Here is a 27,520-nt window from a genome sequence, read left to right as displayed (position 1 = left end):
AAAAAAAAAGCGACTGTTGTTTATTTTTTTATTAAAGAGACAAAAAAAATAAAATTTTATAATTTGTAATTTATAAAATATTATTTTAATTTGGATAAATTGATATTGTACTGACGATGTACTGAGGAGGGTGAAGAGGAGACTGAGAAAAGGATCGAGATAATTAAGCGGTTATTTTTTAAATGAGTGCGAGCAAACGCCGGAAAATATCGTCGTCATGGGAAGTGAGAGATGGCCCGATAACGAGATCGAGGAGCTACACGCTGGAGACTTTGGACACCCTGCCGCCGGAAGTACTGGAGATGGTTTTCAAATTTTTGCCCTGTCAAGTTGTCGCTACATCAGCGCGTCTTGTGTCCAGGTATTGGATACCTGGGCTTATTTTTTTTATCATTAATTATTTTTAGTTGCATTTAAATTAAAAAAATGACATTTATTCCAGACAATGTCAATTAGTAGCGACGTCAGTTCTAAACGGAACATTTTTTTCCGCGGGTTGTCGCCTAGAATCGGTGATGACAAGAACGGAATCAAAAATAATCCACCTGAAGAACGAGACCGACATCCTAGTCCACAGTCGCGCGTTCAATATCCTGGAGATGATCCGCACCCAGTACAAAATGCTGCGTGCCGTGACCTGGCGCTACACTCACCCACCGCGGCCCGAAAAATTTCCACGTCTATGCTTCTATGCCGGGAGTCTCCTCGACGAGCTGAACAACCTCCTGTACCTCGCCAACGTCCGACCCGCGGCACTGATCGGCCCCAACGGACCAGATACAATAGTAACCGGGTTCTTCGCCCTTTGCAAACGTTTCATGAACTATTTCGAGAAGGTCTCGGAGCGCAAACTCAACAGGTCATCATCATAATTATTTTTTACTTTATTTTTTAGGGAACCGCTAGAAACTATAAAAAAGTAAACCGTTATAAAGTTAGCGGTTCCCTTGATCTGTAAAAAATAAATAATAATTATTATTAATTTAAAAAAAAATAAAGATCGGCGCTGATATCCGGTTGCAAAGCCATCGACATCCTGGACTGCCTCGCAGAGGGACGTCAGGTGATAGGATTCCGTTTGACAACAGGACGCGGGAACCGCGGGAATATTCTCTGCATGCAACTCCGGTACGTGATGCGCCGCGCATGGTTCACGTGTCTCCAGGTCCCACGTGCCGTGGACGAGACTTCCTGGCGCGACGAGCAACGATTCATGCATCTGAGATTGAGACGGCTGGTCGGCAGTGTCAACGAACATCACTACGAAACCCTTCACTACCAAAGAGAAATGATGCTCCGCGACCGGGAAATGCCCCTACTCCGACCTCCCCTGCCCTCGACTTACTCCGGCTACGGGGAGTACGGAGGTCAGTTCTTTTACTACGGTAATATGAACAGATATGCGTTTGCTAATAAGTTCAATAGGACACCCGAGTCCGAGGACTACGAAGCTGACGACCGACAAAACGCACGAGCTATTCCCAAGTTTGACCTGACTGTCTCTGTTGATCTTCGCTGCTCTCCGGAACTGGCTCCTCTCGCGGTCAGGTCGATTCTGAAGAGCGACGATGTTGACCATCAAATTGCTTCGCATAATCCAGAAATTTATATGAAAATGAAGGTCACCTGTCCGGGTTCCGCTGCCAACAGACTTCCCGGTAATTTTATTTGGGAACAAAAAGCTACGAGACGCCCTCAGATTTATTGATTTATATATTTTTTTTATGTTTAATATTCTCGAGTAGTAAAATTTAAATAGATTTTTTTTATTGTTTTTTTTGAAAAATTTTTAAATGACAAATAAAATATTTTTTTTTATAAAATTGTTTTTATGACAGGAAAAATTTGAAAATTTTAAAATAATTTTTTTTATAAATAAATTTACTGAAACTAAATTTTTTACAAACGACTGAAAGTTTCGATGCAAAAAACTTCAAGAAAATTTTAATAAATTTTCAAAGTTGAACCAAATGCCATTCCCTCAATTGATTTACGATTGTTTTTTTTTCTTCATTAATTAGTATTTTAATTATTTTATTCTTTAAAATTACTACTCGAGATTTTCTGAATTTTAAAATAAAACTAGGAAGAAATAATTAAAAAGATCGAATTACAAACATTACTTACGTTTTATTACTTTAAAAAATGATAAATAAACAAACTTAATTTTTAGCAGCAACTTTAACATGTCCTTCAGCTTCCTGCTCTACTCGCCGGGGCATCCAGATAGTTTGGTTGAGCTTCTTGGCTCTCTCCTCTAGAATCCCATACATATAATGATTCAGCAGGACCCCGCGAGGCAACGCGACTCCTTGGAACCTCAGCATCTCAATTCCCTCTTTCTCTATTTTATGGATCGCAGTCATCGTAAACCGACCCACAATATTTGAGTTCCCAACCATGGGGCCCTTGCTGATGTCCACATGCTCTCCCATCCTGTACAACGTGACCTTCTCATTATTTCCCTTAGCGATATCCGGAATCTGTTTGCTCTTGAACGGATTGTCCTGGAACATCTCCAGCGCCAGAGGTTCATCGACCTCCAGTCTTTCAATCGGCAGATCCTGCTGAATTAATTTAGTGAATTCACTTGACAGGACTTTCATTTCCGCTGAAGTTGGTGTCCACTCCGGCAAGGCCAACTGGGCGTCGTAGACAAAACTCCCAGATTTTATATTGGGTGACGTGAAACTGTGAAGATGACAAGTTATGTCATCCTGGAACGCATTGTCAACTACAGCTCCCAGCATAAAGGAACACGTCCGCCAAAACGCGTTATTGACAGCACGTGTCATGGGTGTTTTCATGGTTGACAATTTTAATTTACAGGCTCCAGTGAACGGACGGTGCATGTCCCAAGGAACGTCATCAACAAACGCCAGTGCTGACAAGTCTGCGACTCCTTCAGACACGTGCTTAGCACAGTCATGGGGCGTCGAAAGATTTTTATTCATCAGCATCGTGACCTCATCTTCAGATGTCACATAAATAACTTTTATTTTTTCAATTCGTCCAATTGCTGACCTCTGAGATTTTTTTTCGGCTTCAAATAATTCATTGCGACGTTTCTTTGCTTCTGTTTTCGTGAGTGATGACGAAAAGTAACGAGTACATATTTTAATATTCCTACGGAATGGACACAAAGTTCTGTACCTAGAATTTTATATATTTATTATTAAATGTATATCATAAATTTATATATATAATAATAATAATTACCCTTGGATCATTTTTGATGAGTAAAATTACACGATAATTAAAATAAAATGGACATTATTCACTTGCGGTAATTTTTAAATTTTTAAACTATTAATTATTTTAAATAATTGGAGTTTAAGTTATTATTTGTATGCAATAAGTAGAGTAATTACAGGTTATATTTTATATTAATTTTAATAATTAAAATGCCGGATGATAAAATAGGCTGCGCTGTTTGTTCTCTTCTTTAAATTTGAAAGTTGGCAGCGCGCGAAATTTCAAACCATTGGCAAGACTGTTTTTTTACTGACAACTTCAAGTACTTGAATTATTCACGCATAGCAATAGGTGTACTTGGTACATATAATAGAGTACCGCATAAAATAATAAATAATAATTAATATATAATAAAAGTAATAGTTATTAAAAATATATATTATTTAAAAAATGGAGCCGTACGACGTGATAGTAAACCAACCCGTCGTCATTGATAACGTGAGTTATTTTATTATTTTAACCTATTAAATTTAACTCTGTCTATCACAAGTGTCAAACGCCAGGCCATATTGTTGCCAAGTGATAAATACCAATAAATATATTTTAAAATCATTACATAAATAAATAGCAACTTTTAATTACCTTTTGCTAATTAACTGAGCTGTCAAAATTATAATTTTATGAAAAAAAAAATCTGTTTGACGTCTCGAGTCAACGACAATGGAATCGATAAAAATATTTTAGTTAATCGCCCAATTATTGATAATTATTAATTATAATACTTAAATTTTCAGGGTTCTGGGGTAATAAAGGCCGGATTTGCTGGAGACCAAATACCTAAATGTCGTTTTCCAAATTAGTAAGTAATTAAATTACGTGTGAATGTACCAGACATCAGACAAATTTAAAATTATAAATAAATAGAGTAAATAATTTAAAAAATAATTTTTTAAATTTTATTTTATTAATAATTTTAAATTTGTCTGATGTCTGTTACATTCCCACTCATATTTAAATTTAAAATTAAAAATTTCATGATCCTGAAATTAGCAGACATTTAAAAATTTTTGAATTTTTGTTTCTCAACAAATCAATTGCAAAAAAATAAAATAAAAATATGCACATGTAGAAAATTAAAAAAACTACAGGTGCAATTTTTTCAAATATTTTTTTTTTTTATGATTTATCGTCTAAAAAAAAGTCCAAAAATTATTAGACGTCTGCTAACTTCAGTATCATAAAATTTCAAATAATTTTATGTAAATCTGATATTTTTTATAAAATAATAAATAAATTATAGCATTGGAAGGCCAAAGCACGTGCGAGTTATGGCCGGAGCACTCGAAGGTGATTTATTTGTCGGTCCAATAGCTGAAGAACATCGCGGTCTGCTGTCCCTGCGCTACCCAATGGAACACGGGATCGTGACAGACTGGAACGATATGGAAAGAATCTGGTCCTACGTGTACAGCAAAGACCAGTTATCGACCTTCGTCGAAGAGCACCCGGTTCTCCTGACCGAGGCACCGCTCAACCCGCGAATAAACCGAGAGAAGGCCGCGGAAATATTCTTCGAGTCCTTCAACGTACCCGCGTTGTTCATCTCCATGCAAGCTGTCCTCAGTCTCTACGCGACCGGACGCACCACCGGAGTGGTCCTCGACGCCGGAGACGGTGTCACGCACGCAGTTCCCATTTACGAGGGCTTCGCGATGCCACACAGCATCATGAGGGTAGACATCGCCGGGCGCGACGTCACGAGGTACTTGAGGCTGCTGCTCCGCAAAGAAGGCGTTAATTTCAAAACGACAGCTGAGTTCGAAATCGTCCGGACGATCAAAGAACGTTCTTGCTATTTGTCCAGCAATCCACAGAAAGAAGAGACCGTGGAAACAGAAAAGTTCCAGTATATTTTACCTGACGGCAGTTCTCTAGAAGTATTTATCTTTTTTTAAATTTATTTTGTCTACTTTATTGACAGTAATTTTATTAAATTATCATTACAGATCGGGCCAGCAAGATTTAGAGCACCGGAAGTATTATTCAGACCGGATTTAATCGGGGAAGAGTGCGAAGGTTTACACGAAGTCCTCATGTACTCGATTCAAAAGTCTGATTTAGATTTACGCAAAGTTTTGTTCCAAAATATCGTACTTTCTGGTGGTTCAACATTATTTAGAGTCAGTTTATTAATTAAAATTAATTACTAATCATAAATATTTAATTATTAAACTGTAATAATTTATTTATAAATTTTATTCAGGGATTCGGTGATAGATTACTATCAGAAATACGTAAAATGGCGCCAAAGGATATTAAAATAAGGGTAAAATTTATAAATTAATATTAATTATTATTATTAATTGATTAATTATTAATTAATTAATTAATATATTTAGATATCTGCACCTCAAGAACGTCTGTACAGTACATGGATCGGAGGATCAATTCTAGCGTCACTGGACACATTCAAAAAAATGTGGGTCAGTAAACGCGAGTACGACGAAGACGGCGCGAGAGCGATACACCGCAAGACATTTTGAACAATCGTTATTATTTATTATTGCGATTGTTTTATTTATAAATTAACATGAATTTTAATTTTTATAATAATGCTCGGCACAATGTACGTCCTCTTTATTTATTTTATTTTTTTTTATATCAAACGTACAATCAAGTACAGATTGAAACCCAGTTGTTATTTTGAATTATTTTTATTATAAACTTAAATTTGATCAATAGGTTTATTAAAGTTTAAATCTCCGGTCTAACTAAATATTTCCTTTTCAAATTTATATTTGTATTATTTTTTTTTATACTCACGATATTAATATTTAATTGCATTAGTTAAGTAATTTAATTAATTAATTATTTAAATTAATTGATTAATTAATTTGTGTCATTTATAAAGTTTTATCGGATATTTGAAACAAACTTGAACGCTTTACTACACAGAAAATTTTAATTTAAAAAAAAAATAATTATTGATAATTAATAATAATAATAATAATAATAATAATAATAATGTAGACGTTTTTGCAAAGTATTTGTAAATATATATGCTTTGGTAAAAAAAATAAACCACAAAAACAAAATTTATCTGAGTATTTTTTACTAAAATTTGTGATTCTGAAGTTAGCCGACGTCTAATAATTTTTGGATTTTTTAAAAAATGATAAATTAAGAAAAAAAATCGGAAAAAACGGTTGACCCTGAGGGCCAACCCCAAAACTTCCGGCTGTTTTCGAGCTGGGAAGTTAAAAAATGTTATTATTGGTAACCTTTTGAACTATTTGAGCTCAAAAAACGGCTGGGCAAGAAATAAAAATCGATCGTTTTATAATTTTTCAGACATCGTAAAATTTTTATCTATAAAATTATGGATTGTCTATAATTAATAAAATAATTTTTATAATGTTTGAGTTAATAACTTTGTAAAAAAATTTTTTCTTTAATGAATTTAACAAAAAATCGATATTTCAAAATGATACTGAAATTAGCTGACGTCTAATAATTTTTGGATTTTTTAAAAAACGATAAATTATGAAAAAAAATTGCACTTGTGATCTTTTAAATTTTCTACATGTGCATATTTTTAGTTTTTTTTTTTTCAAGGACCGTTATTTAGGGGCCGGCAGTACTAATCGAATTTTCGAATTTTACTTTTCTAATTACGTTTTGAATAATTACGTCACTCGAATGATGAAAACCTTTCGAAAAAGTTTGTCTTTCACATTTTTTCGGAAGCTATTACAATTTCTGTAATAACAATTGATTAATAAATTATGATCCTGAAGATAGCAGACATTTAACAATTTTTGAATTTTTGTTTTTCAACAAATTAATTGCAAAAAAAATAAAATAAAAATACGCACATGTAGAAAATTTTAAAAACTACAGGTGCAATTTTTTCAAATATTTTTTTTTTTATGGTTTATCGACTAAAAAAAAATCCAAAAATTATTAGACGTCTGCTAACTTCAGTATCATTAATAAATTAAAAGAAAAGTAAAATTCAAAAATTCGTTTAGTACGGCCCAGCCTTAAAAATCGTTTTTAAAAAAAATAATCGACTTTTTTAAATTAATCGAAAGACCTACAATCGATTTAAAAAATCGATAATCAAAACCAAAACATCGATTTCGACTGCGCATCTGATGCGCCGCATCGCCCGCATACTTGAAACATTAACATATGCGACCACGTGTTTAAGTTAAGTTCAAAAAACGGTGTGTTCGTGATAAGATACTATTTATACATTAGCGTTTACAAACTCTAGTGTAATTATTTATTTTTAAAATAATTTCTATTTAATAAATAATTGGTTTTAATATTTATAATCCCAGGTTAGTATCTTAATTTATTTTTGCAATCGCTATATACTTACTTTCTATAAATAATCATATCCTGAAATTACCAGACAATTGATAACTTTTGAATTTTTTTTTCTATAAATCTTTCACAATAAAAAAACATGGAGATGTAGAAAATCAAAAAAACTATCGATGTTATTTTTTTAAATTCTGTATCATAAATAAGTATGTAAAGTTGGCAGACATCTGCCAATTTTTTAAATTTTAAAATGATAAAGTAAAATTTTTTTAACAAAAAAATTAAAAAATGGATTTTTAGAAAATTCTAAAATCAGTTCATGCATTTTTTTATTTTATCAATTTCATTGTTTAATTTTTTCATATGGAATTTAAAAATTATCTTAGGTCTGCTACATTCACACTTATGTATATTAGGTTATAAATTAATGACTATAAGGAAAGCAACCTAGTACCTGTTCGCTCCATGTATTTGTGTAATAATATTTTGTAAAATTTAGTATATATAAATATAAACTAGCAAATATAAAAATACATGAATGATCGGGTACTAGTTCCCTGACTAGATGCTGGGTCTGATACTTAACTATTTTAAAATTAACATAAAAAATAATTTTCAGGAATTTACGAGTATATAAAAAAAAATGTCTAACTACAACAGAAGAGCTGCTAAAAGACGACGTCTTGATACCTCATCTTCTTCAGAATCTGACGAATCTTCGGACATCAATCTACCAGTTAACATGTCCCAATCACACAAAAACTGGATAATGAATGATAAATCGCTTCTACGAATTGACTCACTTACACAAGCTGTCAAACATAAAGATATTGTGCATATCAAACATAACGTAAGCTTACTCTCGATCATCAACGCCGTAGATTCGGAAGGTCTCACAGCACTTGAAGTTGCCATCGACGACAGATACCTACCGGGAATAAAGCTTTTGCTTGCGTGTCGTGCCATGCGACTTAACAGATATCAATCCATAAGGTCATGGAAGCAGTGGCAAAATTCACTTCGCTGTATAATAGCAAAAGAATGGGAATTAAAAGGAGGCCTGAACTTCGTCAAACGATTGTTTTTACGTGAAATGAACAAAAGTTTACGTTCATGGGGTGGACCAAATGCCGAGGAATTGACGGAGGAAGCTTTAAACAACTACTCCATCAAACAGCTAACAAATAGCGACTGCGACGGCAGAGATATGGCGATAATATTGAATAAGTATGCGGCCTCCAATCAGCGTGAAAGCGAAACCATACTTTATTCAGCAATCGTGAATAATAATATAGAAATAGTAAAATATTTGTTGGAGATGGATGCAGATGTAAGTCTCACTGCAGCTTACACACATCATAACTACGGTGGATTGACTGCCTTGGACGTCGCCATAAACATGAACTTAACAGACATCATCCAGCTTCTACTGGATCACGAAAGCTGTGACGTCAATGCCACAGCAGAGTCCGGCTTGACGTCTCTCCATATCGCAGCATCGAAGAATAATTCGGCAATCGCTAAAAAATTAATAGAGAAAGGTGCAACGATAGATGTGCCCTCTGCATATCAATCTGTTTGTAAGTCAACAACTAAGAGTAAAATAGACACTGATGTGAAACATCGGAATGGTGTGACTGCTTTGCAAGTTGCCGCGAAAGCTAATAGTTCGGAGATCGTTCAACTATTAGTAGATCATGGTGCTGATGTCAATGCTCATTGTAAAGACCGGGGCTATGGGTACACGGCATTGCATTATGCAGTCATGAATAATAACAGTGCAATGATTGAGTTTTTACTGAGCAAGGGTGCTCGCGTTGATGTCAAGTCAAATGATGGAAAGACAATTCTACATTTTGCTATTGGCACCAGAAACGAAGACATTATTAAGCGTGTGTTAGATGCTGGCGCTGATGTGAACATCAGAAATAATACGGATTATTTTAATAATATTACGCCACTTCTTGAAGCCGTGAGGTTCAATTTGAAAGATACTGTGTCGAAGTTGATTCAAATGGGTTCTGATATAAATGCCACGGCTGAACGTAAGTCGACATCGACATGCGTAAATATTATCGACATGACCCTTGAAGAACTCGATCCCGACACGCTCGAGCTGATGTTAAATATGGGTGCAGATGTCGGTAACGCTGAATTTAAAAAATATTGTTTTCGTAACAGGGAAATATTTCTAAAGAATATAGAGAAATTCAAAGTTGCTGGACTTTTCAATAACGAGAAACTCACCAAGTGGGCTGATTATAAAAAAATAAAAAACGAGGACTTAAAGAATGGACGCCAAACTCAAGTGATGAAAATGGATGCAGAAGAAATTAAGGATCGTTCTGTTCGTTTCTACGATTTGCTATTTAAAAACTTTGATGACATGGCGATGTATTCAGAAAATGAAATTATTAAAAAAGCTTTAGAACCAGGCGCGAGTAGGCTCTCGTTGAACAAAAAGTTATTGATAAATAATTTTAAGAAGAAATACAAGCGCTATCAGATGCAGAAAGAAGCTGAGAAGGTGTTTGAAAATATAATTGATTTGCCTGATTTATGCGTGAGAAAAATCCTCACGTATCTTAGCTATAATGATTTATTCGTAAGTTTAGGAAAACCCTCAAAGTTCAAATTAACAACAAGCACTGCTATTCATATCAGGCACGGAAGTTTGAACTCCTGGGCCTCTATAAGGAGGCGAATGATAACGAACCATAGATTTGCTGGCTTACTATAGCTTCACCGAAAGTTTATATTCATGCCCTGTTTAAAGGGAAGAAAATCGATGTTTTCATATACGAGAAATGAACTCAGGTGCAGATCTAGTTAAAAAATTGTATACAGACCGCGGAAGAAGGTAGAACGTCCCAATCCGCGTGATTGCCACCCTCGCTTTCGGCTCACGCGGGTTTGAATGTCCTACTTTCCTTCTTTGGTGTGTAATAAACCATTCTGCCCAGTGACTGAAGGCATTTGTAATTTAAACTCTGATACTTGCCATTTGTGCAATAATAATTTCAGACCATTAATTTTATTTGCGTAAATGGCAGTTTGGACTTTGTGATTAAATGCCAATTCTTGATGATCTCAAATCATTTTTGTATATTTGTAAAAAAGTTATCAATAAAATAATATTTTGTAACTAAATTAAATGTTTTTTATTTTATCTTCAACGGGTGCCATACCATGACCGAAAAAATTATTTAAAAATTACTAGAAATCCTCTAGCTCTAGCTCTCGCTACATGAGAACGTTTGGCTAGAGCTAGAGCTAGATCATTCCCAAATGAACTCAGACTACAAAATATACGCGAAATTTTTTATTTTTATTAATAATGAATCAATTATTCTCATTACTTGCGCGGTAAATTTAAATATTTGAAAAATAAATCATTAGAAACTGGAGAAAACTGAAAATCGTACGTCAAAATAAAATAGCGGCAGAATATGATAGGAAAATATTTAAAAAATTAAAAAAAACACTTGAGTGTTTTAACAAACCTTGGCGGGGAAATAATATGCAGAAGGGTGTCCTAATACACTTGGAGATTTAATTTAAATTGCTCCAAGTGTATTGCAGCTAAAAAACGTCACTTAACCGCTATTTCCCCACCAGACGATGCCAGATGATTTTGCTCAGGAACTTGGAAGTCATCAGCATCAGCAATTCGCAACACTTTACACTAGCACTGAACACTCAACACTTAACGACACCACAGACACTTTCCACAATTTAAATTTTACAAACACTGGACATTTTAATTAAACAATAACTATGAGCAACGAATTTTATGGACAATTACACGACGCAACTACAATACTGTGTTTCAATTCAAACGTAAAGGAGGATCTGGACTACTACTGCCATTTTCGATGATACTAACTGCTGCTATCGAACCGTCAGTTGATAAAAAGCAATCGATTTTGCGATTCATCGACTGCCCCCACTTTAGCAAAAATTTGAACGTCGAATACAGTGACGCGCAGTAGCGCCAACTTGGCGCGAAATTTAAAAATGAAAATTTTACAATCTCATTAAAATTTATATGTATCAATAATTATATTAATCAGATTAAACTATGCTCGAAAATTTTTATTTCCATCAATAATTTATTAGTTATTTTTATGACGCGCGGTAAATTTACATATTCGAAAAATAATTTATTAGAAATGGGAGAAAAATTGAAAATCGTACGTCAAAATAAAATGGCGGCAGAATATGATAGAAAAATATTTAAAAAATTAAAAAACAAACACTTGAGTGTTTGAAAAAACTTTGGTGGGGAAATAATTTGCAAAAGGGTGCCCCAATACACTTGGGGATTTAATTTAAATTGCCAACTTCGCGCGAAATTTCAAAATTGAAATTTAATAATTTTATAAAAAATTATTTGTGTCAATAATTATATTAATTATGGCAACGCTTGGCTAGAGCTAGAGCATTTCCGAATGCGACCTTACACTTTTGAATTTATTTAAAACTCCCGCTAATTTTCAGTGCGCGCGCAAATAAATTTTAAAAGTAACCTCTAAGTTTGCCAGACTAAAAGAGATAAACAAACAAATAATAAACCTGCGTAAAAATAGTATAATTAATTGTAAAATATCATAAATAAAATTTACCACGGCTTTATTATTTAAATATCTGCAAATCTGGATGAAACCGAGGAAATAATGATTGCCGCATCAGATCCACTGGTAATATAATTTATTTTCCTACTAAAAATTTAAACAATAAATAAAATTGTCCACATGATTGAGTGTAATTTTTTTTCCCCAGGAATTCACACCAGGTGGGCGACAGACATACCAGCGGCACCCTGGTCCTGTGATCCACCACCTGAACTCCCAGGCACCTGGTACGCAAGACAGCGCACTGCTGCAGAAGTTCAGTCAAGTGAACATATCAGAAAAGTCGCCGAAAGAATTTTGGATTGTCAGAGAGAATGAAGTTTGCGGGGAAGAGGAACTCTATTGTTCCGGGAAGGTCGCAGTGCACACCCAGGGTGCGCCGTTGACGCGCGTTCTCCAGAAGTCCTTTTGTCTGGAGTCAGATATTAAACACGCGTTGTGGTGTAGGTTTTGCACGACGACCCCGAACTTGATTGACCAGAATAAAAACAAAGATGCGGATGACATCAGCAATGACCAGACAGTCGAGTGTATTTGCTTACTGGACACCCACACCCTGAGGGTCTTTACTCCAGAAGGCGAGGACTACATGACGAGTCTCCAGTTTAAAGTGTCAGCGGTCTGGCCAACAAAGTACGGGATCCTCATGGAAAAATCCTCGGCAAAACCATCAGAGGAAAGTTTGCCGACCGCTTACTCGCTGACTCATCCTCTGGACGAAATATGTCCAGTGCTGATAAAGCACGGCGGGGTCAGCTACATCCGCGACACAAATCTAAAAGTTATTTTTACCAGCTCGGAGCCTTCCTTGGCGGTGATCTATGACACCAAGACAGGTCTGCACTCCGTCTACAAGATCAGGAAGTCTTCACTGGAGGAACGTCAAGTGGTCTACGATGTGACTGCCAGTTTAATGAACGCCACCCACGCGTCGCCTTTGCATGCCGGCTCTGCCAACAGAAGCAACCAGAAGTCAGTGAGCATGTTCGGGCTTCCGAATCCTCAACTGAGTGGCCTAGGAGTGGGAATGGGCATCTCCAGCAGTCCTTTTGGTTCCCGGGGTACTTCTTACACGACCTCTTGCTCAGGTGGAGGCGCGTCGCCGGCGCAAGTTCACCAGACCACGCACTCGCGTTCTCAAAGCCCCATGGCCACGATATCGCGTTGCCAATCGCCCACGCACACGTTCTCGCCTCTAGCTGGTGGGTCTATGCACCAGAATCGTCTTCACCAGACGGTAATGGCCACGATGATGTGTCATTCGCAGCACAACCCCAGCAGCTGCAACAGTATGCTTCTACCGGAGGCTCCAATGGTCTCCAGCAAGCCTCTCTACCCGGAAATTTGCCTAGAGCACGTCTGGACGGAGACCACATCCAAGGAAATTGACCGAGCTGCTGATAAAGCATCCAAAGTCTTCCTGACAACTGATCTAGTCGGGCAGAGTTACTTGGGGTACCTGGTGCCTTCCAAGACCCAGTTGTTCCTCGTGAGAATGGAGAAGACGAACAAGCAGCAGCAGATTATCTTCGGGATGTCCACCAGCATCGCTGCCAAGGACGCAGTCACTCTCACGGCATTGAACATGATCGCGACGATCGATTTGTCCGATGGAGTTACTCTCTACTCGGGTGTCACGTGTGTCGGGAAAGTCCACATCACCAGCACAGTTCCCGCGGGCTGCAACTACTTCATGAATCCCGGTGCTCGACTCAGCTCGCCGTTCCCTCGCAGAAGCTCCATGATATCGCAGAACATCGCTGCGGATGTTAAATTCGAGGAGGCCTTGCACACTCTGAGTCCAGTTGGCGCCTGTGTACGTCCGCCGATACTCGACAGCATCGACGCGGGTCTCGTGGGTCTAAAAGACGCGGTAGGCAATCAAATAACTCTAGAGTATGGCAACAAATTATTTTACCGCATCGCGTTGCCGAAGTCGAGCAGTTCCTCGTTAGTGAGACAATGCCTACATGTCCTGAAGTCGGTTCTCCAGCGGGATCTCGCTATGCACTTGCTGGTAAAGTGGTACGGAGCGCGAAACGCACCTGGACCTCAAGATTTTACGATAGAGCAGGAGTGGCAGCTGTTTATCGTGACTCTGCTGACGCTGATGGGCTACGACGTTGATAAGCTCCAACTGGTACGCAAGAACGATGACGATTCTACGGGTAAAAATAGCCCGATAGTGGTCCCAAAGAAGCCCAAGACAAGCAACTGCGGGTCTGATGAAGACTGGCTCTACATTTTGAACTCGGAGGAGCACAAAAAGTCGCAGTTTTTCTTAGAAAACGTACTGCACTTAACTAAATTTAACCAGGGCGCTGAAGAGATCCGGAAGCCGAAAGCTGAGAAGAAAATCGAGCGAGGAAAGATGACCACCTCGGCTATTTTATTCCCACAATTGCCAGTTGTCCTCTTCGCCCTGCATTTACTCTACGAGGAACTAAAACTCTGCAGCGTGATGGGACAAAGTCTTCCGCTGCTGGCCCAGTTGTTAGATCACCTCAGCAGAGACTTGAAATTCACTTGGTACTCGTACCACTACTTCCTGGATTATCCTACCCACTGTTCCAAATCCAAGGAACCTTCGCAGATGACCGAGCAGGACTTGGCTAAAATCACGTGGCCCAGTTATGTGCCGGAGAAGCCCCCCAGTGTCTTCAATACTCTCAACAGTCTTCTCAAAGACGTACCAGTCCCAGCTTATCCGCATCTAGTCCGCGTGAACCCGCGTACCAAGACCGTGATTTCGCTGATCGCGCTCCTGGCCGCGGAGTTCCGAGTCAGTAACATTGACCTTGACAAATTTATCAAGACGGTGACTCCAATTGGCAGCAGAATTGATTACCAGGACTCTGGCAAAGACAAAGACAAAGAAGTTTGTCGAGTTGAGAGACCAGTTGCTGACCGAATTGTTTTGCTCTTCCACGAGATGGGATTGGACAAAAAGGATCTTGATATTTTACCACCAGGTGTCTCAATTCTTCTGAGAGACGTAATGTACAGATGCCGCGAACTCCCGCCTTCAAATTGGCCCGCTGCAGCTTACGAACTGGTAGATCGTCAAGATCTTGCCGCCCTGGAGAAACATTCGAGCTCGACAAAAGCCGATGACGAAACTACTGGAGTCTGTCCTATAAGAGACCCCGAGCAAGACGATGGCATGAGTTTCGACGACACCATTTTGAAGCTGCGTTTCAACAAAGACCACAGGGTGGCTGAGCTGCGTCGGATGCTGAATTCATCAAAGCCTGTGCGCATAGCAATCACCCAGAGACCTGAAGTAAGCGACCACGAGTTCATTGAAGAGCAGGAACGTCATCTGTGTGCGGTGTGCTCGCGTACGATGGCGCTGCCCGTTGCCAGAGGAATGTTTACTCTCAGAACATCAACTCCGATCATCACTGAGCAGCTGCCGATCCCCAGGCTCTGCTTGACCGGGAAGACGGCTCTGCGCGGCACCACCATCGAGTTGTGTCACATCGATGTCCCGCCCAACATGAACCTGTGGCCGCTGTTCCACAACGGAGTCGCTGCGGGTCTTCGTATTCACCCTGACGCCTCGGACATCGACTCGACCTGGATTGTTTACAACAAACAGCAGCAGAGTGAGTGCGGCATCGAACATTCCGGCTTCCTGATGGCTCTGGGACTCAACGGACACCTGAAGAAGCTCGCGCCCTTCAGTACCTACGAGTACCTGGTGGAATGTCATGAGACAACAAACGTAGGACTTCTGCTAGGTCTATCAGCGACTCATCGCGGTACCATGGACGTGTCGATGACTAAACTGCTGTCTCTGCACGTCGAGACACTTCTGCCGCCCACCAGCATCGAATTGAACGTCCAGCAAAACGTTCAGGTCGCCGCGTTGATGGGGGTTGGGTTGGTCTATGAAGGAACAGGTCACCGGCACATCGCCCACGCTCTGCTCTCCGAAATAGGCCGACCCCCAGGTCCGGAGATGAAGAATTGCGTTGACCGGGAGTCTTATTCTCTCGCTGCTGGTCTTGCTCTGGGTCTCGTAGTCCTCGGACGCGGTGGTGGCGCTGATTTGAGCAGCATTCCGGATACTTTGCACTACTACATGGTCGGTGGTAACGTCCGGCCGTTTACTGGAGCGCAAAAAGAAAAATACAAGTCACCAAGTTACCAGATACGTGAAGGAGATTCAATAAACACGGATGTAACAAGTCCTGGAGCAACGATAGCACTAGGTCTCATGTATTTCAATTCAAAGAACCGCGCGGTTGCCGAATGGATGCGCGCACCCGAAACTCAGTATCTTCTAGACTTTGTGCGACCCGATCTCCTGATGCTGCGCATCCTGGCGCATTCTCTGATCCTTTGGGACGAGATCGAGCCTACCAAAGCCTGGGTGTCCAGTCACGTGCCCGACATTGTCTACAAGTATCGTCTCCAGAAGCCAACACCGGAAATAACTCAGCACGTTGACTTGGAGACAATGAACCAGGCCTACTGCAACATAATCGCCGGTGCCTGTATGGCTCTAGGACTTAAGTACGCGGGAACTGCCAACGAGAATGCCTTCAAGACTCTTTTTAATTACACCCAGATGTTCACAGCCCTGTCGCACAAATCTATCGGAGAGCTAGCAGGTAAATCGACAATAGAAACTTGTTTGAACGTAACTCTGCTATCAGCTGCCGTGGTGATGGCCGGTACCGGTAATCTAGACATCATGAGAGTCTGCAGACAAATAAGAACACGAGTTGGACCCGCCAGCAGTGTCGTCACTTATGGGTCACATTTAGCGACGCACATGGCGCTGGGACTGACGTTCCTTGGCGGAGGTCGTTACACACTCTCCAATAGCCCAAATGCCGTAGCTGCGCTGATCATTTCGCTCTTCCCAAAATTCCCGACCCACAGCAACGACAACCGGTACCACCTGCAAGCACTCAGGCATCTCTACGTCCTCGCCGCGCAGCCGAGATTGGTTTTACCCCGAGATATTGACAGCAAGCAGTACTGCTACGCTACGGTCAAGTTGACCTTCAAGACTGACAAGCTCGCAAGAGGTCAAGAGACCGTGCTCAAGGCGCCGTGTCTGCTTCCGCAGCTGGAGAGTCTCCAGAAGGTCGAGCTGAAGGACGAGAGGTACTGGGAAATAATCTTCGAACGCGGACACAACTGGAGGCTGCTCGAGGGAATGCTGAATAAATGCGACTCGCTGGATGTCAAACAAAAAGCCGGATGTCTGTCGTACATCGAGGACCCCCACGGATTCCGGAGCCTCGTCGCGCAGACGCTGACCACCGAGGACGTGATCCCCTGGGCTGCGAGGCAGGAATTCATCACCTCCTTCACCAACGACCGGACTGTCCTCAATATCGTCAAGTATTTTTTGCAACCACAGATTGAACCCAAGCCCAAACGGAAGCGCGTTCGTCGACGGCAGAAAGATGACCCGGAGTCTTCTGCTGAGAAAATGGACGTCAGCGATACGTCGACTGTCAAGATGCACGAGCACTCCGTTAATTTTGATCTTCATCAAGACTTCAAGTACGCGGAGAAACATTTTCTCCAGACCCTGGCTATTATTGTCTACGAGTGTGTTGTCAAGGACAAGGTCAGCTTCCTCCCGCTCTGGGCAAATATCTACAAGAGTATTGAGGCCATCGAGAAGACTCCGGATGCTCATCTTGTCTGGCAGATAAAACTCATCACTTCTTATACGCTGCTGAAAAACCAACAGGCCCGTGCGCTGCTGAGTGTCGAGAGTGTCTTGGCCATTCAGCAACGACTTGCTCTGATAATTGATTCTTGGGAACATGGTAAGGAATTGATTGCTAATTGCTATTCATTCATTTTATTAAATATATATAAATTTTTTTTTACAGAAGTAAAACCATTGATAGAAAGTTATCGGACTAGTGGAACGATTGACAGGAGTAATGATACGACACTAAGAAAATTTAGCGCTTACTGTACATACTTTGATATACCGCATCGTTTAATTTATGATAGTGATATTAATCCAATTATTCAAAATTTATTACAACGCATACAGCGTTTTCCGTCAATAAATTAATTTATAATAAATAAGTAAGTTTACTTAGTTTTTTTTTTTTTTGAGGAAGTTCTAGTCTACAGAAAATTTTTTGGAGATTAAAAATGAATATGTCCAATTTGAACGACTTTTGAGGTATGGAAGACAAGTAGGTCATGTTGGTACTCATTTTAATGGAAATTTCCTGATCTTGATGAATCTCAAGTTGAAAATATCAAAAAAATTTAATTTAAAAATAAATATGCCCAACTTATACGAGTTTTGAAAATTTAAATGAGTCAGGCTTGTGGGTACTCATTTTGATGGAAATTTCCTGATCTTAATGACTCTGAAGTTGAAAATATCAAAAAAATTTAATTTGAAAAAATATGTCCAACTTATACGACTTTTGAAAAGTTAAAAAAAGTCAGACTTGTGGGTACTCATTTTGATGGAAATTTCCTGATCTTAATGAATCTCAAGTTGAATATATCAAAAAAATTTAATTTGAAAAAATATGTCCAACTTATACGACTTTTGAAAAGTTAAAATAAGTCAGACTTGTGGGTACTCATTTTGATGGAAAATTCCTGATCTTAATGAATCTCAAGTTGAAAATATCAAAAAAATTTAATTTGAAAAAATATGTCTAACTTATACGACTTTTGAAAAGTTAAAAAAAGTCAGACTTGTGGGTACTCATTTTGATGGAAATTTCCTGATCTTAATGAATCTCAAGTTGAATATATCAAAAAAATTTAATTTGAAAAAATATGTCCAACTTATACGACTTTTGAAAAGTTAAAATAAGTCAGGCTTGTGGGTACTCATTTTGATGGAAAATTCCTGATCTTAATGAATCTCAAGTTGAAAATATCAAAAAAATTTAATTTGAAAAAATATGTCCAACTTATACGACTTTTGAAAAGTTAATATAAGTCAGACTTGTGGGTACTCATTTCAACGGAAATTTTCTGCTCATCACTACCGTGGGCTAGAACTTTTTCTTACGTAATTATAAATCTAAAAATAATGCAAGTATTATAAATTATAATAAATTACCAAAGTAATTTTTTAATCGAGTCATCTGTAAATACCTAAATTTTATATTAAAAAAAAATCTATAAAACAGTCTTTCAAATATTTTATTAATAAATATTTAAGTATGAAAATCTTCTCCTCGCTAGTAATCAAAAAAATAACGAAGATCGTCTCCTATAAAACGCTTCTTCATGAACAATAGGCCTGCCCGTAATCATATTTATTTTGCTATCAATAATAGCTCCCAGAAATGAGTAACAGTAAATACAGCCGACGAGAATTCCCCCGAGATGGCCAACGAAGGACGCGTTGGGCACCAGGAGGTGAATCAGCACCAGCTCTGCCCACACCGCGAACTTACTGGGCACTCGGAACCCTCCTACGTCATGCAACCGGTCTCGTTCCTCGCAGACGACGATCACTTTCAGCGCGAAGAGAACCGCCGAGAAGCCAATCGCGCAAGTCGTATAGTACGAATAGTCAGCCGTTATTTGCATCAGCAACCAGGACAGGAATACGTACATCCCGCTGCAGCCAAGTGATAAAATTCCCAGGAGTATTCCAAAGTTTGCTGACGAGTACATCGGCTCCAGATAAGCTCCTTTGAATATAAACGAGACCATGTTGTAGTACAGATGCATGTCCGAGCCATGTTCAAAGTTTGAAAAAATAAATGACCGCCAGTCTTTGTACTTGATGATTTTTACTGCTGATATGCAGACGTCTTCAGAGTTCCAGGGGACTTGGATCATTCCTATGTACAACAGTGCCTAGAATATTTTTAAAAAATGTAATCAGTGATGGATAAGTCATGATAAGACAATCCCTGATTAAAAAAGTGAATTGAAAAGTATTGAAAATTATTTCAATTCTTTTCAATCCCTCGGCGGTTTTGGAAAGTATTGAATGGAATTGAAATTTCGATCGTTTGAATACTTTACAATTCCAAAGTGGAATTCGAAAGTATTGAAAAGAATTGAGAATTGAGAAGGATTCAGAAAGATTCAAAAATTTCAATTCATTTCAATCTTTTTCAATTCCACACTTGATCCGAAATGTCGGATTATTTAGGTATTGAGAAGGATTCAGAAAGATTAAAAATATCAATTCATTTGAATCTTTTTCAATTCCTCGGAAGTTCAGAAATTCTTTTATTATTTTGGAATTGAAAAGTATTCATTTTATGATCCTGAAGTTAGCAGACATTTAAAAATTTCTGAATTTTTGTTTCAATGACTTAATTTAAAAAAAAAATAAAAATAAAAATATGCACATGCAGAAAATTTAAAAAACTATATGTGCAATTTTTTCAAATATTTTTTTTTAAATTTTTTATCGTCTAAAAAAAAATCCAAAAATTATTAGACGTCAGCTAACTTCAGTATCATTTCATTTTATGTCAAAATGAAAACCTTGGGGTATAGAAAGTATTCGAAAGGATTTATTTCTCATCTTTTTCAATACTTTTCAATTCACTTTTTTAATCAGGGATCAGTTTGAATTCTTGACACAATTAAATATTTGAATATTTAAATACCTGGACTATGACTCCCAGAAGTGTAACAGGTGGAATTTTATCAACGCCATAATTGACAGCTTGCATGCCTAGTAAATAGAGTCCATACTCTAGACCTGGTTGTCTTCTTCGTACATTACGACTCATGTTTAACCTTTTTTTTAATTTACTGTTATTGTCACTTGAACATTTAATTGTTTTTAGTGGAAACTATCAAACACAAACTGACACTTGATGCTCGTATTTATGACAGCTGGATAAATCTGACGGTTGAATTTTTATTTTATAAATGACTTGCGATTTTTTAATGAGTGATCATGAGAGGAAGGATCTAGAATTTTGATCTAGAAGAACTGAGTACGAGAAATTTAAATTTACTGACTTTATTGTTATGAGTGTAAAGGTTATTTTGATGTTTTCAATAACCACGTGGCCCAATCACTTTCCAGACGCTTGCGTACTTGCGAAATTGTTTAATTTAAATATTTCATTTTGTTACTGATGCAATAATTGCTTTTTGCGCGTCGAATTTAAAAATATTTTTAAATAATTATGAATTTGAATTTTTACGCGGGAAAAAAATTTTGATGGTTTTTAAAAATTTTAAACAAAATGGCGCTAAAATTTTTTTTTATAACCAATTTTAAATTTTACCCGAAGACGATTTTTTAAAAATTTTTAAATTAAATCAAAATTTTGATTTTTTAAATTTGCAATCAATTTTTGGTTAAAATAAAAAAAAAATTCTATGTTTTTTTTTTTTAATCGAAGAAAATTATGAAAATATAAACAATTTTTATAAATTTTTTGAATGAAACAAAATGGCGGGCAATTAAATTTAAAATTTAAATTTGAATTATTGAGGATATGGAGGGAGTTTTTAAAAGTTTTTAAATTAACACTAAAATTTTACGATAAATTACTAAAATAAAAAAAAAATACTAATGTAAATTAAATTTATTTTTAATAATTATTAACATTAAAAACAATACAAAAATTAATTACAATAAAATTTATATTTACGCGCTAATGTTAATTAAATATTAAAACTGATAAATCAATAAAATTACCATGTTATTTAAAACGATTAAAAAAATTAATCTAAATAAATATATAAAATATATATATATATTTTTGCTAAGGCAGGCAATTAAAAATTGTACAGCCGAAAACATCCCAAATAATAAATTGTTAATAAATAAAAAAAAATATTAGCAAAATTAAGCGGCTAAGAAAATCAGCTTGAGAACCCGGGGTTCGTGTGCTCGATAACGCATCTCCTGCAGTAGCTTTTGACAGCGCGGTACCCGAGCTTAGTGACTCTGGTGCACTCCCCGATGTTGAGTTGTCTCAGCCCGCGGACGTAGTACGCGAGAGCTTCGAGACCCGCGTCCGTGACCCTCTCACAGCCGCATAACGATAATTTTTTAAGATTAGGGCATCCTGTAGAGAGAGCTTCCAGAGTTGGATCCCCTATATCACACTTGCCGAGGTCCAGTGCTCGTAATCTTGGACATCCGCGTGCCAGGGCACAGGTCGCGATATCACTGAGCGCTTCACAGCCTCGCGCATTCAAGTATCTCAATTTGTAGCAGTGTCTCGCGACAACCAGCAGCCCAGCGTCCGACACACGATCACATTTTCCGACAGAGAAGTATCTGAGTGAGGGACCGAGTCGGGCAGCGAGTTCTCTGACCCCGTAATCGGTTATCCGGGTGCAGTCAGACACCGAGAGCTGTCTGAGACACGTGCAGTAGCTGGCGATCGATATCAAGCTGGCGTCGGTGATGCGAATGCACCGTCTCAGATAAAGGAACGTCAGCTGAGGCATCTGGGACAGGGTCAGCACCAGCCCCGAGTCATCGACTCCGTGGCAATCGCTCAGGTCCAGAGATTCCAGTTGGGTCGAGCCGACATGGGAGTACGCGCGAGTGACATTCACGCATCCAGTGAGATCCAGCTCTTTCAGATGGACACAGTTGTCCAGAATGGTCGTGACGTTGGGATCAGTGACCCGTCTCGAGTGACGCAGCACCAGTGACGTCAAGCTGGCGAACGGCAGCATGGAAAAGAGTCCAGAGAACCCGGTCGCTCCCTCAACCACCAGTCGACGTATACCAGAGTGACAGCCTCGTCTCGCGATTGATCTCAATGCGGTGGTCGCATTCTGGGGATACCGTATCTCCACTTCCTTCCAGAGCGACGGGTGCCACGCGATCTCCCACAGACGGCGACATGTCTGAGCCAGAGTACATCGCTCGCGAGTACTCAGCCAGCTGAATATTTTCAGGAGAATTGCGTCGTCCAGCTGGCAAAGTGTTGGGTTTGTAATGCGTTTGTAGAGCTGCTTGTGCTGGTGGTGCTGCTGCTGCTGCTGCTGCTGATGTTGATGATGGTGATGATGCCTAAGCTCGCGAGGTTGATTAACATTAGTGATGATTGACGGCGAAGACGAAGACCTGCATGGATTGTTATCGAGCGTATGGTATCCCAAGTCAATTGAATCAGACGTCGGAGAGTACAGAGACAGTTTCTGTAGCTGCTGATTGATTGTATGATCGGTGATTGAGTCCCCGAACGAGTTAAATAGTAAAGGGCAAGAGTTATCCATTCCATTCTCCGACCTACATTGGATTTTAAATATTTTAGAAACTCCTGAATTTAATTACTCACTAAAAATTTATTATTTGATCACTAGACTAATTGGTGATCAATAAAAATAATAATAGTAATTATTATTTACCTGGATTACGTTGACGTGAATGATGATCAGAAGTTTATGACATAATCGGATATAAGTTTTATAGTTACCACCATCTTGATCTTGCATTCCAAATACCTCGCAGCTGGATCTGGAATGCGAGTCTTTAAATTCCTTGGTGGTTGGTTACATTAATATGGTACAGTAATATTGTGTATAGTTGTGGTAACTCTTCGCTCAATATTGTAATTACAAGAGTATGCTGGGTGTTAAAGCTCTGGGCCCAACAATGGGCAATTAACTTATCATCACGTTGATGATATTTAAGTATTTGTTTGTAGTTCGTACTCTACTCTACTCTGTCAGTCTGTTTGTCTTTCACTAATGGTTTCGTTCACTCAATACCCAATACTCTCAATACTCAGACTGGGACTTGGTATAGTACTTAGACTTAGTACTGATAATATATACAAATAAGTGGTACCTGGTATAGTATTGGTGTGTTGGTGGTTGGGTCTGGTCCCACTGCTTAAGCCTTGCGCTGGTTGGGTCACTTATCGGGCTGAGCCGATCTCCGCTACGATTTGACCCGATCAGGATGTGCGATGGTGGGTATGGATGTATAATATAATATATTGTGTAGAGGGGATTTGCTGGATTGCTCGAGTCTTGATCTTAAGTCCCAAGAAGTTCAATGCTGGACAGAGACAGAGACAAAGACCAATACTTTTACTTCCCCCACCATCACTGTCAGAAATAAGGGGCCCGAAGGGACTCATGCGCATGCGCCTGCAAGTCGATAAATTACCCAGTGGCTAAGGACGTTTTTCATTTTTATTTTTTACAAACTACTTTAATTAATCATATATTTATATATATTAATATATAAAAACTGGACTTCATAATTTTTTTCCATCAGCTAATGGCTGATTTAATTTGTTTTAATTATTAGTTATAATTAAATACTTAATTTGGGTATTTGATATTTTAAATCTTATATATGTATATATACATATATATATGTATTTGTAATATATGACTTGCATTTTATAAATTATTTATAAAATAACAACGAAGTGATCGGAGCTGTCATATTACTTTAGTTTTTGAAAATAATTTGAATTCCCGCCACTTGAAATATTGCGCGCGCATACGTAATTTTAAAATGGCGCCGCGGAACAACAGCTGAGTTTGTTATTTTACGTAAAAATAATAGTAAACGATATTAAACGTTCTATTAATAATTTAGTAAAGAATTACATTAATAATTAATTAATTAAGACTTTAATTATTGGCTGGTGTTAAAAAAAATTAAAAACAGTGTTTAGTTTTAGTTAAAAAAAAATTAATTTATTTTTATTTGTGACAAAGTATAAATATATTTATTCAAAATTGATACCCAGGTTGGAAAAACGATGGCGGGGAAGGAGGAGGAGGAGCTGGTGCCCAAAAAGAAAAGTCGCGAGGACTGGAGAAAAGCCAAGGAGTTAGAAGAAGCGCGAAAAGCTGGTACAGCTCCAGCTGCTGTTGATGAAGAAGGTAAAGATATTAATCCACACATTCCTCAGTACATCAGCGCAACACCCTGGTATTTTGGGTCAACTGGTCCCACTTTGAAGCATCAGCGTCCTCAGCCAGAGAAGCAAAAGACTCTGAGCGGCATCGACGATTGGTATCGCCGAGGTGTTGACACTACAAAAGTTGCTAAGAAATGGAAACCTGGTTCCTGTGAAAACTGCGGGGCCGAGGATCACAAGAAGAAGGACTGTTTCGACAGACCTAGAAAAGTCGGCGCGCGTTGGACTAACAAAGACATCGCGCCCAACAGTTTCGCGCAGCCGACCTTGTCCACAGACTACGACGGGAAACGCGATCGCTGGGCAGGTTATGATCCAGCAGAGCATCGCGCCATCGTCGAGGAGTACCAGAAAATCGAGGATGCCAAGAGACAAATCCGCGCGGAGAAATTAAACACCGGGGAAGACGACGGCGGCCAGGATTCCGACAAAGACGAGGACAAGTATGTCGATGAAGTTGACATGCCTGGTACTAAAGTTGATTCCAAGCAGCGGATCACTGTGCGTAATCTGCGTATCCGTGAGGACACTGCCAAGTATTTGAGGAACTTGGATCCAAACTCCGCTTACTATGACCCTAAGACCCGATCTATGAGAGATGATCCCTATGCTGGAAAGAATGTCGAGGTGGATTACCAGGGAGAGAACTTTGTGAGGTTCACTGGTGACACGACCATGCACGCGAACGCTCAATTGTTTGCCTGGGATGCCTACGAGAAGGGAGTTGACGTTCACTTGCTCGCTGAGCCGACGAAACTGGAACTCCTGAAGCAGGAGTACGATAAGAAACGTGACGAGTTGAAGGACAAGGTCAGGACTAGTATCATTGACCGGTACGGAGGTGACGAGCATCTGAAACAGCCGGACTGCGACCTGGTGTCAGCCCAATCTGAGCACTACGTCGAGTACTCGCGCAGTGGGAAGGTCATCAAAGGACAGGAGAAGCAGGTGATCCGTTCAAAGTACGAAGAAGACGTTTTCATAAATAATCATACGTCTGTCTGGGGCTCCTGGTGGTTCAAGGGACAGTGGGGTTTCAAATGCTGTCATTCTTACGTTAAAAATTCTTATTGCACTGGAGAAGCTGGAATAGCTGCTGCTGATGCGGCTCAGAATATGGTAATCCCTTCGAGATCTGGAGCGGATGAGACGAAAGACGTTGAAGAGAAAAGTAAATCCAAGAAACGGAGAGACGAATCCAGTTCGAGTGATTCATCTTCGGAGGATGAGGAGGAGGAGGACAAGGAAAAGGATGAAGAGAAAGAGGATAAAAGATCAAAGAGTGAGCGTAAGAGTTCGGCTAAAAGAGAAAAACGTAAACGGCACAAGGAGAAGCTTAAGCATAAAAAGAAACTGAGACGCGCGTTGGAGAAAGAAGAAGAGCACCAGAGAGAAGTTGATAGACTGTTGAAAATGGATGAGCGGAAACGACCGTATAATTCGATGTATGAAGTAAAAGAGCCAACTGCTGAAGAGCTCGAAGCTTTCCAGATGAAGCGCAAACATGATGAAGATCCTATGGCACAATTTAATCTGTAAATTTTTTAATGGACTGTGTAATCATCTATTATCATGTTAATAAAATATATTTAATTTAAAATCATGGGCAGATCTTGAAGTGATAAATTCATGGTCCCAATTAAGGGACGAAATGTCCAATTTATGGTCAAAATTTTGATTTACTGTCTACTTTCCTATGAATTTATCATTTTATTTTGTTGATAAAATATATTTATTAATTAGCATTAGTAATTATTTTCCTGTTACAATTATAATTGTCATTCTCAGACTATATCCCGCACTTTTTAAAAATATTCAATTATTTTTTACTGCCACGGTATTAAAATTTTACTGATTAATTTAAAAAAATTCTGACAGTTGAGTTGCTGAATATTTTTAAAAAGTGGGGGGAGGGCACAGTCTGAGATCGTCCTTAATAATTTTTTTTAATATTATTTAAACTTTCAATTTATTAAGTATTATTATTTATAATTAAAACTTGTAATTATTTTTCAAAAATTTTTTTATTATTATAATTATAATTAAAAATTCCTGGTAAGTAAATTTGAAATTTCATATTAAATGTAATTAATTAATTAACTACAATTATTATTAAAAGTTATGATACTGAAGTTAGCTGAGGTCTAATAATTAAAAAAAAAAAATATTTGGAAAAATTGCACCTGTGGTTTTTTAAATTTTCTACATGTGCATATTTATGATACTGAAGTTAGCAAACGTCTAATAATTTTTGGATTTTTTTTAAAACGAAAACATAAAAAAAAAAAAATATTTGAAAAAATTGCACCTGTAGTTTTTAAAATTTTCTACACGTGCATATTTTTATTTTATTTTTTCGCAATTGATTTGTTGAAATATGAAAATTCAAAAATTTTTAAATCTCTGTCAACTTCAGGGTCATGCATATTTTTAGTTTTTTTCTTGATGATACTGAAGTTAGCCGACGTTGAATACTTTTTGAATTTGAAAAAAATCGATAAATTTAAAAAA

At 38.2% G+C, this 27,520-nt stretch overlaps 8 protein-coding genes across 8 annotated transcripts; 5 read left to right on the top strand and 3 right to left on the bottom strand.

Moving 5' to 3' along the window:
- The first annotated feature begins 32 nt into the window (after nt 1–32).
- On the top strand, nt 33–2,081 carry LOC130670970 (uncharacterized). The gene is made up of 3 exons (XM_057474617.1): nt 33–361; nt 443–859; nt 1,000–2,081. Exons 1-3 carry the CDS (start codon nt 183–185, stop codon nt 1,706–1,708), a joined length of 1,305 nt encoding a protein of 434 aa, XP_057330600.1. The 5' UTR covers nt 33–182; the 3' UTR covers nt 1,709–2,081.
- Nucleotides 2,082–2,110: 29 nt separating this feature from the next.
- Nucleotides 2,111–3,431, bottom strand: LOC130670974 (39S ribosomal protein L39, mitochondrial). Its single transcript, XM_057474620.1, has 2 exons — nt 3,220–3,431; nt 2,111–3,153 (listed from the first exon to the last, which is right to left on the bottom strand). The coding sequence occupies exons 1-2, from the start codon at nt 3,228–3,230 to the stop codon at nt 2,163–2,165; spliced, it is 1,002 nt and encodes a 333-aa protein (XP_057330603.1). The 5' UTR covers nt 3,231–3,431; the 3' UTR covers nt 2,111–2,162.
- Nucleotides 3,432–3,517: 86 nt separating this feature from the next.
- LOC130670972 (actin-related protein 1) lies at nt 3,518–6,163 on the top strand. Its single transcript, XM_057474619.1, has 6 exons — nt 3,518–3,693; nt 3,990–4,054; nt 4,496–5,132; nt 5,202–5,375; nt 5,459–5,521; nt 5,595–6,163. Exons 1-6 carry the CDS (start codon nt 3,646–3,648, stop codon nt 5,736–5,738), a joined length of 1,131 nt encoding a protein of 376 aa, XP_057330602.1. The 5' UTR covers nt 3,518–3,645; the 3' UTR covers nt 5,739–6,163.
- Nucleotides 6,164–7,337: 1,174 nt separating this feature from the next.
- LOC130670790 (ankyrin repeat domain-containing protein 17-like) lies at nt 7,338–10,667 on the top strand. The gene is made up of 2 exons (XM_057474316.1): nt 7,338–7,541; nt 8,147–10,667. The coding sequence occupies exon 2, from the start codon at nt 8,171–8,173 to the stop codon at nt 10,265–10,267; it is 2,097 nt and encodes a 698-aa protein (XP_057330299.1). The 5' UTR covers nt 7,338–7,541; nt 8,147–8,170; the 3' UTR covers nt 10,268–10,667.
- Nucleotides 10,668–12,072: 1,405 nt separating this feature from the next.
- On the top strand, nt 12,073–18,965 carry LOC130670789 (anaphase-promoting complex subunit 1). The gene is made up of 3 exons (XM_057474315.1): nt 12,073–12,227; nt 12,310–17,959; nt 18,026–18,965. Exons 1-3 carry the CDS (start codon nt 12,204–12,206, stop codon nt 18,214–18,216), a joined length of 5,865 nt encoding a protein of 1,954 aa, XP_057330298.1. The 5' UTR covers nt 12,073–12,203; the 3' UTR covers nt 18,217–18,965.
- Nucleotides 17,961–21,166, bottom strand: LOC130670791 (rhomboid-related protein 4-like). Its single transcript, XM_057474317.1, has 2 exons — nt 20,753–21,166; nt 17,961–19,985 (listed from the first exon to the last, which is right to left on the bottom strand). The coding sequence occupies exons 1-2, from the start codon at nt 20,876–20,878 to the stop codon at nt 19,365–19,367; spliced, it is 747 nt and encodes a 248-aa protein (XP_057330300.1). The 5' UTR covers nt 20,879–21,166; the 3' UTR covers nt 17,961–19,364.
- Nucleotides 21,167–21,670: 504 nt separating this feature from the next.
- Nucleotides 21,671–24,119, bottom strand: LOC130671662 (F-box/LRR-repeat protein 7). The gene is made up of 3 exons (XM_057475706.1): nt 23,917–24,119; nt 23,475–23,583; nt 21,671–23,355 (listed from the first exon to the last, which is right to left on the bottom strand). The coding sequence occupies exon 3, from the start codon at nt 23,340–23,342 to the stop codon at nt 21,969–21,971; it is 1,374 nt and encodes a 457-aa protein (XP_057331689.1). The 5' UTR covers nt 23,343–23,355; nt 23,475–23,583; nt 23,917–24,119; the 3' UTR covers nt 21,671–21,968.
- A 482-nt stretch (nt 24,120–24,601) lies between these two features.
- On the top strand, nt 24,602–26,609 carry LOC130671558 (pre-mRNA-splicing factor Slu7). The gene has a single exon (XM_057475519.1). It carries the CDS (start codon nt 24,848–24,850, stop codon nt 26,546–26,548), a length of 1,701 nt encoding a protein of 566 aa, XP_057331502.1. The 5' UTR covers nt 24,602–24,847; the 3' UTR covers nt 26,549–26,609.
- Nucleotides 26,610–27,520: the final 911 nt, after the last annotated feature.

This window comes from Microplitis mediator, chromosome 7, assembly GCF_029852145.1.
Source record: "Microplitis mediator isolate UGA2020A chromosome 7, iyMicMedi2.1, whole genome shotgun sequence".
In the NCBI taxonomy this organism is placed as follows: domain Eukaryota; kingdom Metazoa; phylum Arthropoda; class Insecta; order Hymenoptera; family Braconidae; genus Microplitis; species Microplitis mediator.
Note: the sequence above shows the minus strand (reverse complement) of the source record. Positions and strands in the feature narration are given on the sequence as shown.

Bases quoted from the DNA above. Each gene is read 5' to 3' on its own strand.
- LOC130670790 (XM_057474316.1), top strand. From the start codon at position 8,171: ATGTCTAACTACAACAGAAGAGCTGCTAAAAGACGACGTCTTGATACC.
- LOC130670789 (XM_057474315.1), top strand. From the start codon at position 12,204: ATGATTGCCGCATCAGATCCACTG. The intron at 12,228-12,309 runs GTAATATAATTT...TTTTTTCCCCAG, and splicing joins TTGCCGCATCAGATCCACTG to GAATTCACACCAGGTGGGCG. The intron at 17,960-18,025 runs GTAAGGAATTGA...TTTTTTTTACAG, and splicing joins AATTGATTCTTGGGAACATG to AAGTAAAACCATTGATAGAA.
- LOC130670970 (XM_057474617.1), top strand. From the start codon at position 183: ATGAGTGCGAGCAAACGCCGGAAAATATCGTCGTCATGGGAAGTGAGA. The intron at 362-442 runs GTATTGGATACC...CATTTATTCCAG, and splicing joins TCAGCGCGTCTTGTGTCCAG to ACAATGTCAATTAGTAGCGA. The intron at 860-999 runs GTCATCATCATA...AAAAAAATAAAG, and splicing joins TCGGAGCGCAAACTCAACAG to ATCGGCGCTGATATCCGGTT.
- LOC130671558 (XM_057475519.1), top strand. From the start codon at position 24,848: ATGGCGGGGAAGGAGGAGGAGGAGCTGGTGCCCAAAAAGAAAAGTCGC.
- LOC130670791 (XM_057474317.1), bottom strand. From the start codon at position 20,878: ATGAGTCGTAATGTACGAAGAAGACAACCAGGTCTAGAGTATGGACTC. The intron at 19,986-20,752 runs GTATTTAAATAT...AAAATATTCTAG, and splicing joins TTCTGGGAGTCATAGTCCAG to GCACTGTTGTACATAGGAAT.
- LOC130671662 (XM_057475706.1), bottom strand. From the start codon at position 23,342: ATGGATAACTCTTGCCCTTTACTATTTAACTCGTTCGGGGACTCAATC.
- LOC130670972 (XM_057474619.1), top strand. From the start codon at position 3,646: ATGGAGCCGTACGACGTGATAGTAAACCAACCCGTCGTCATTGATAAC. The intron at 3,694-3,989 runs GTGAGTTATTTT...TTAAATTTTCAG, and splicing joins AACCCGTCGTCATTGATAAC to GGTTCTGGGGTAATAAAGGC. The intron at 5,522-5,594 runs GTAAAATTTATA...TAATATATTTAG, and splicing joins CAAAGGATATTAAAATAAGG to ATATCTGCACCTCAAGAACG.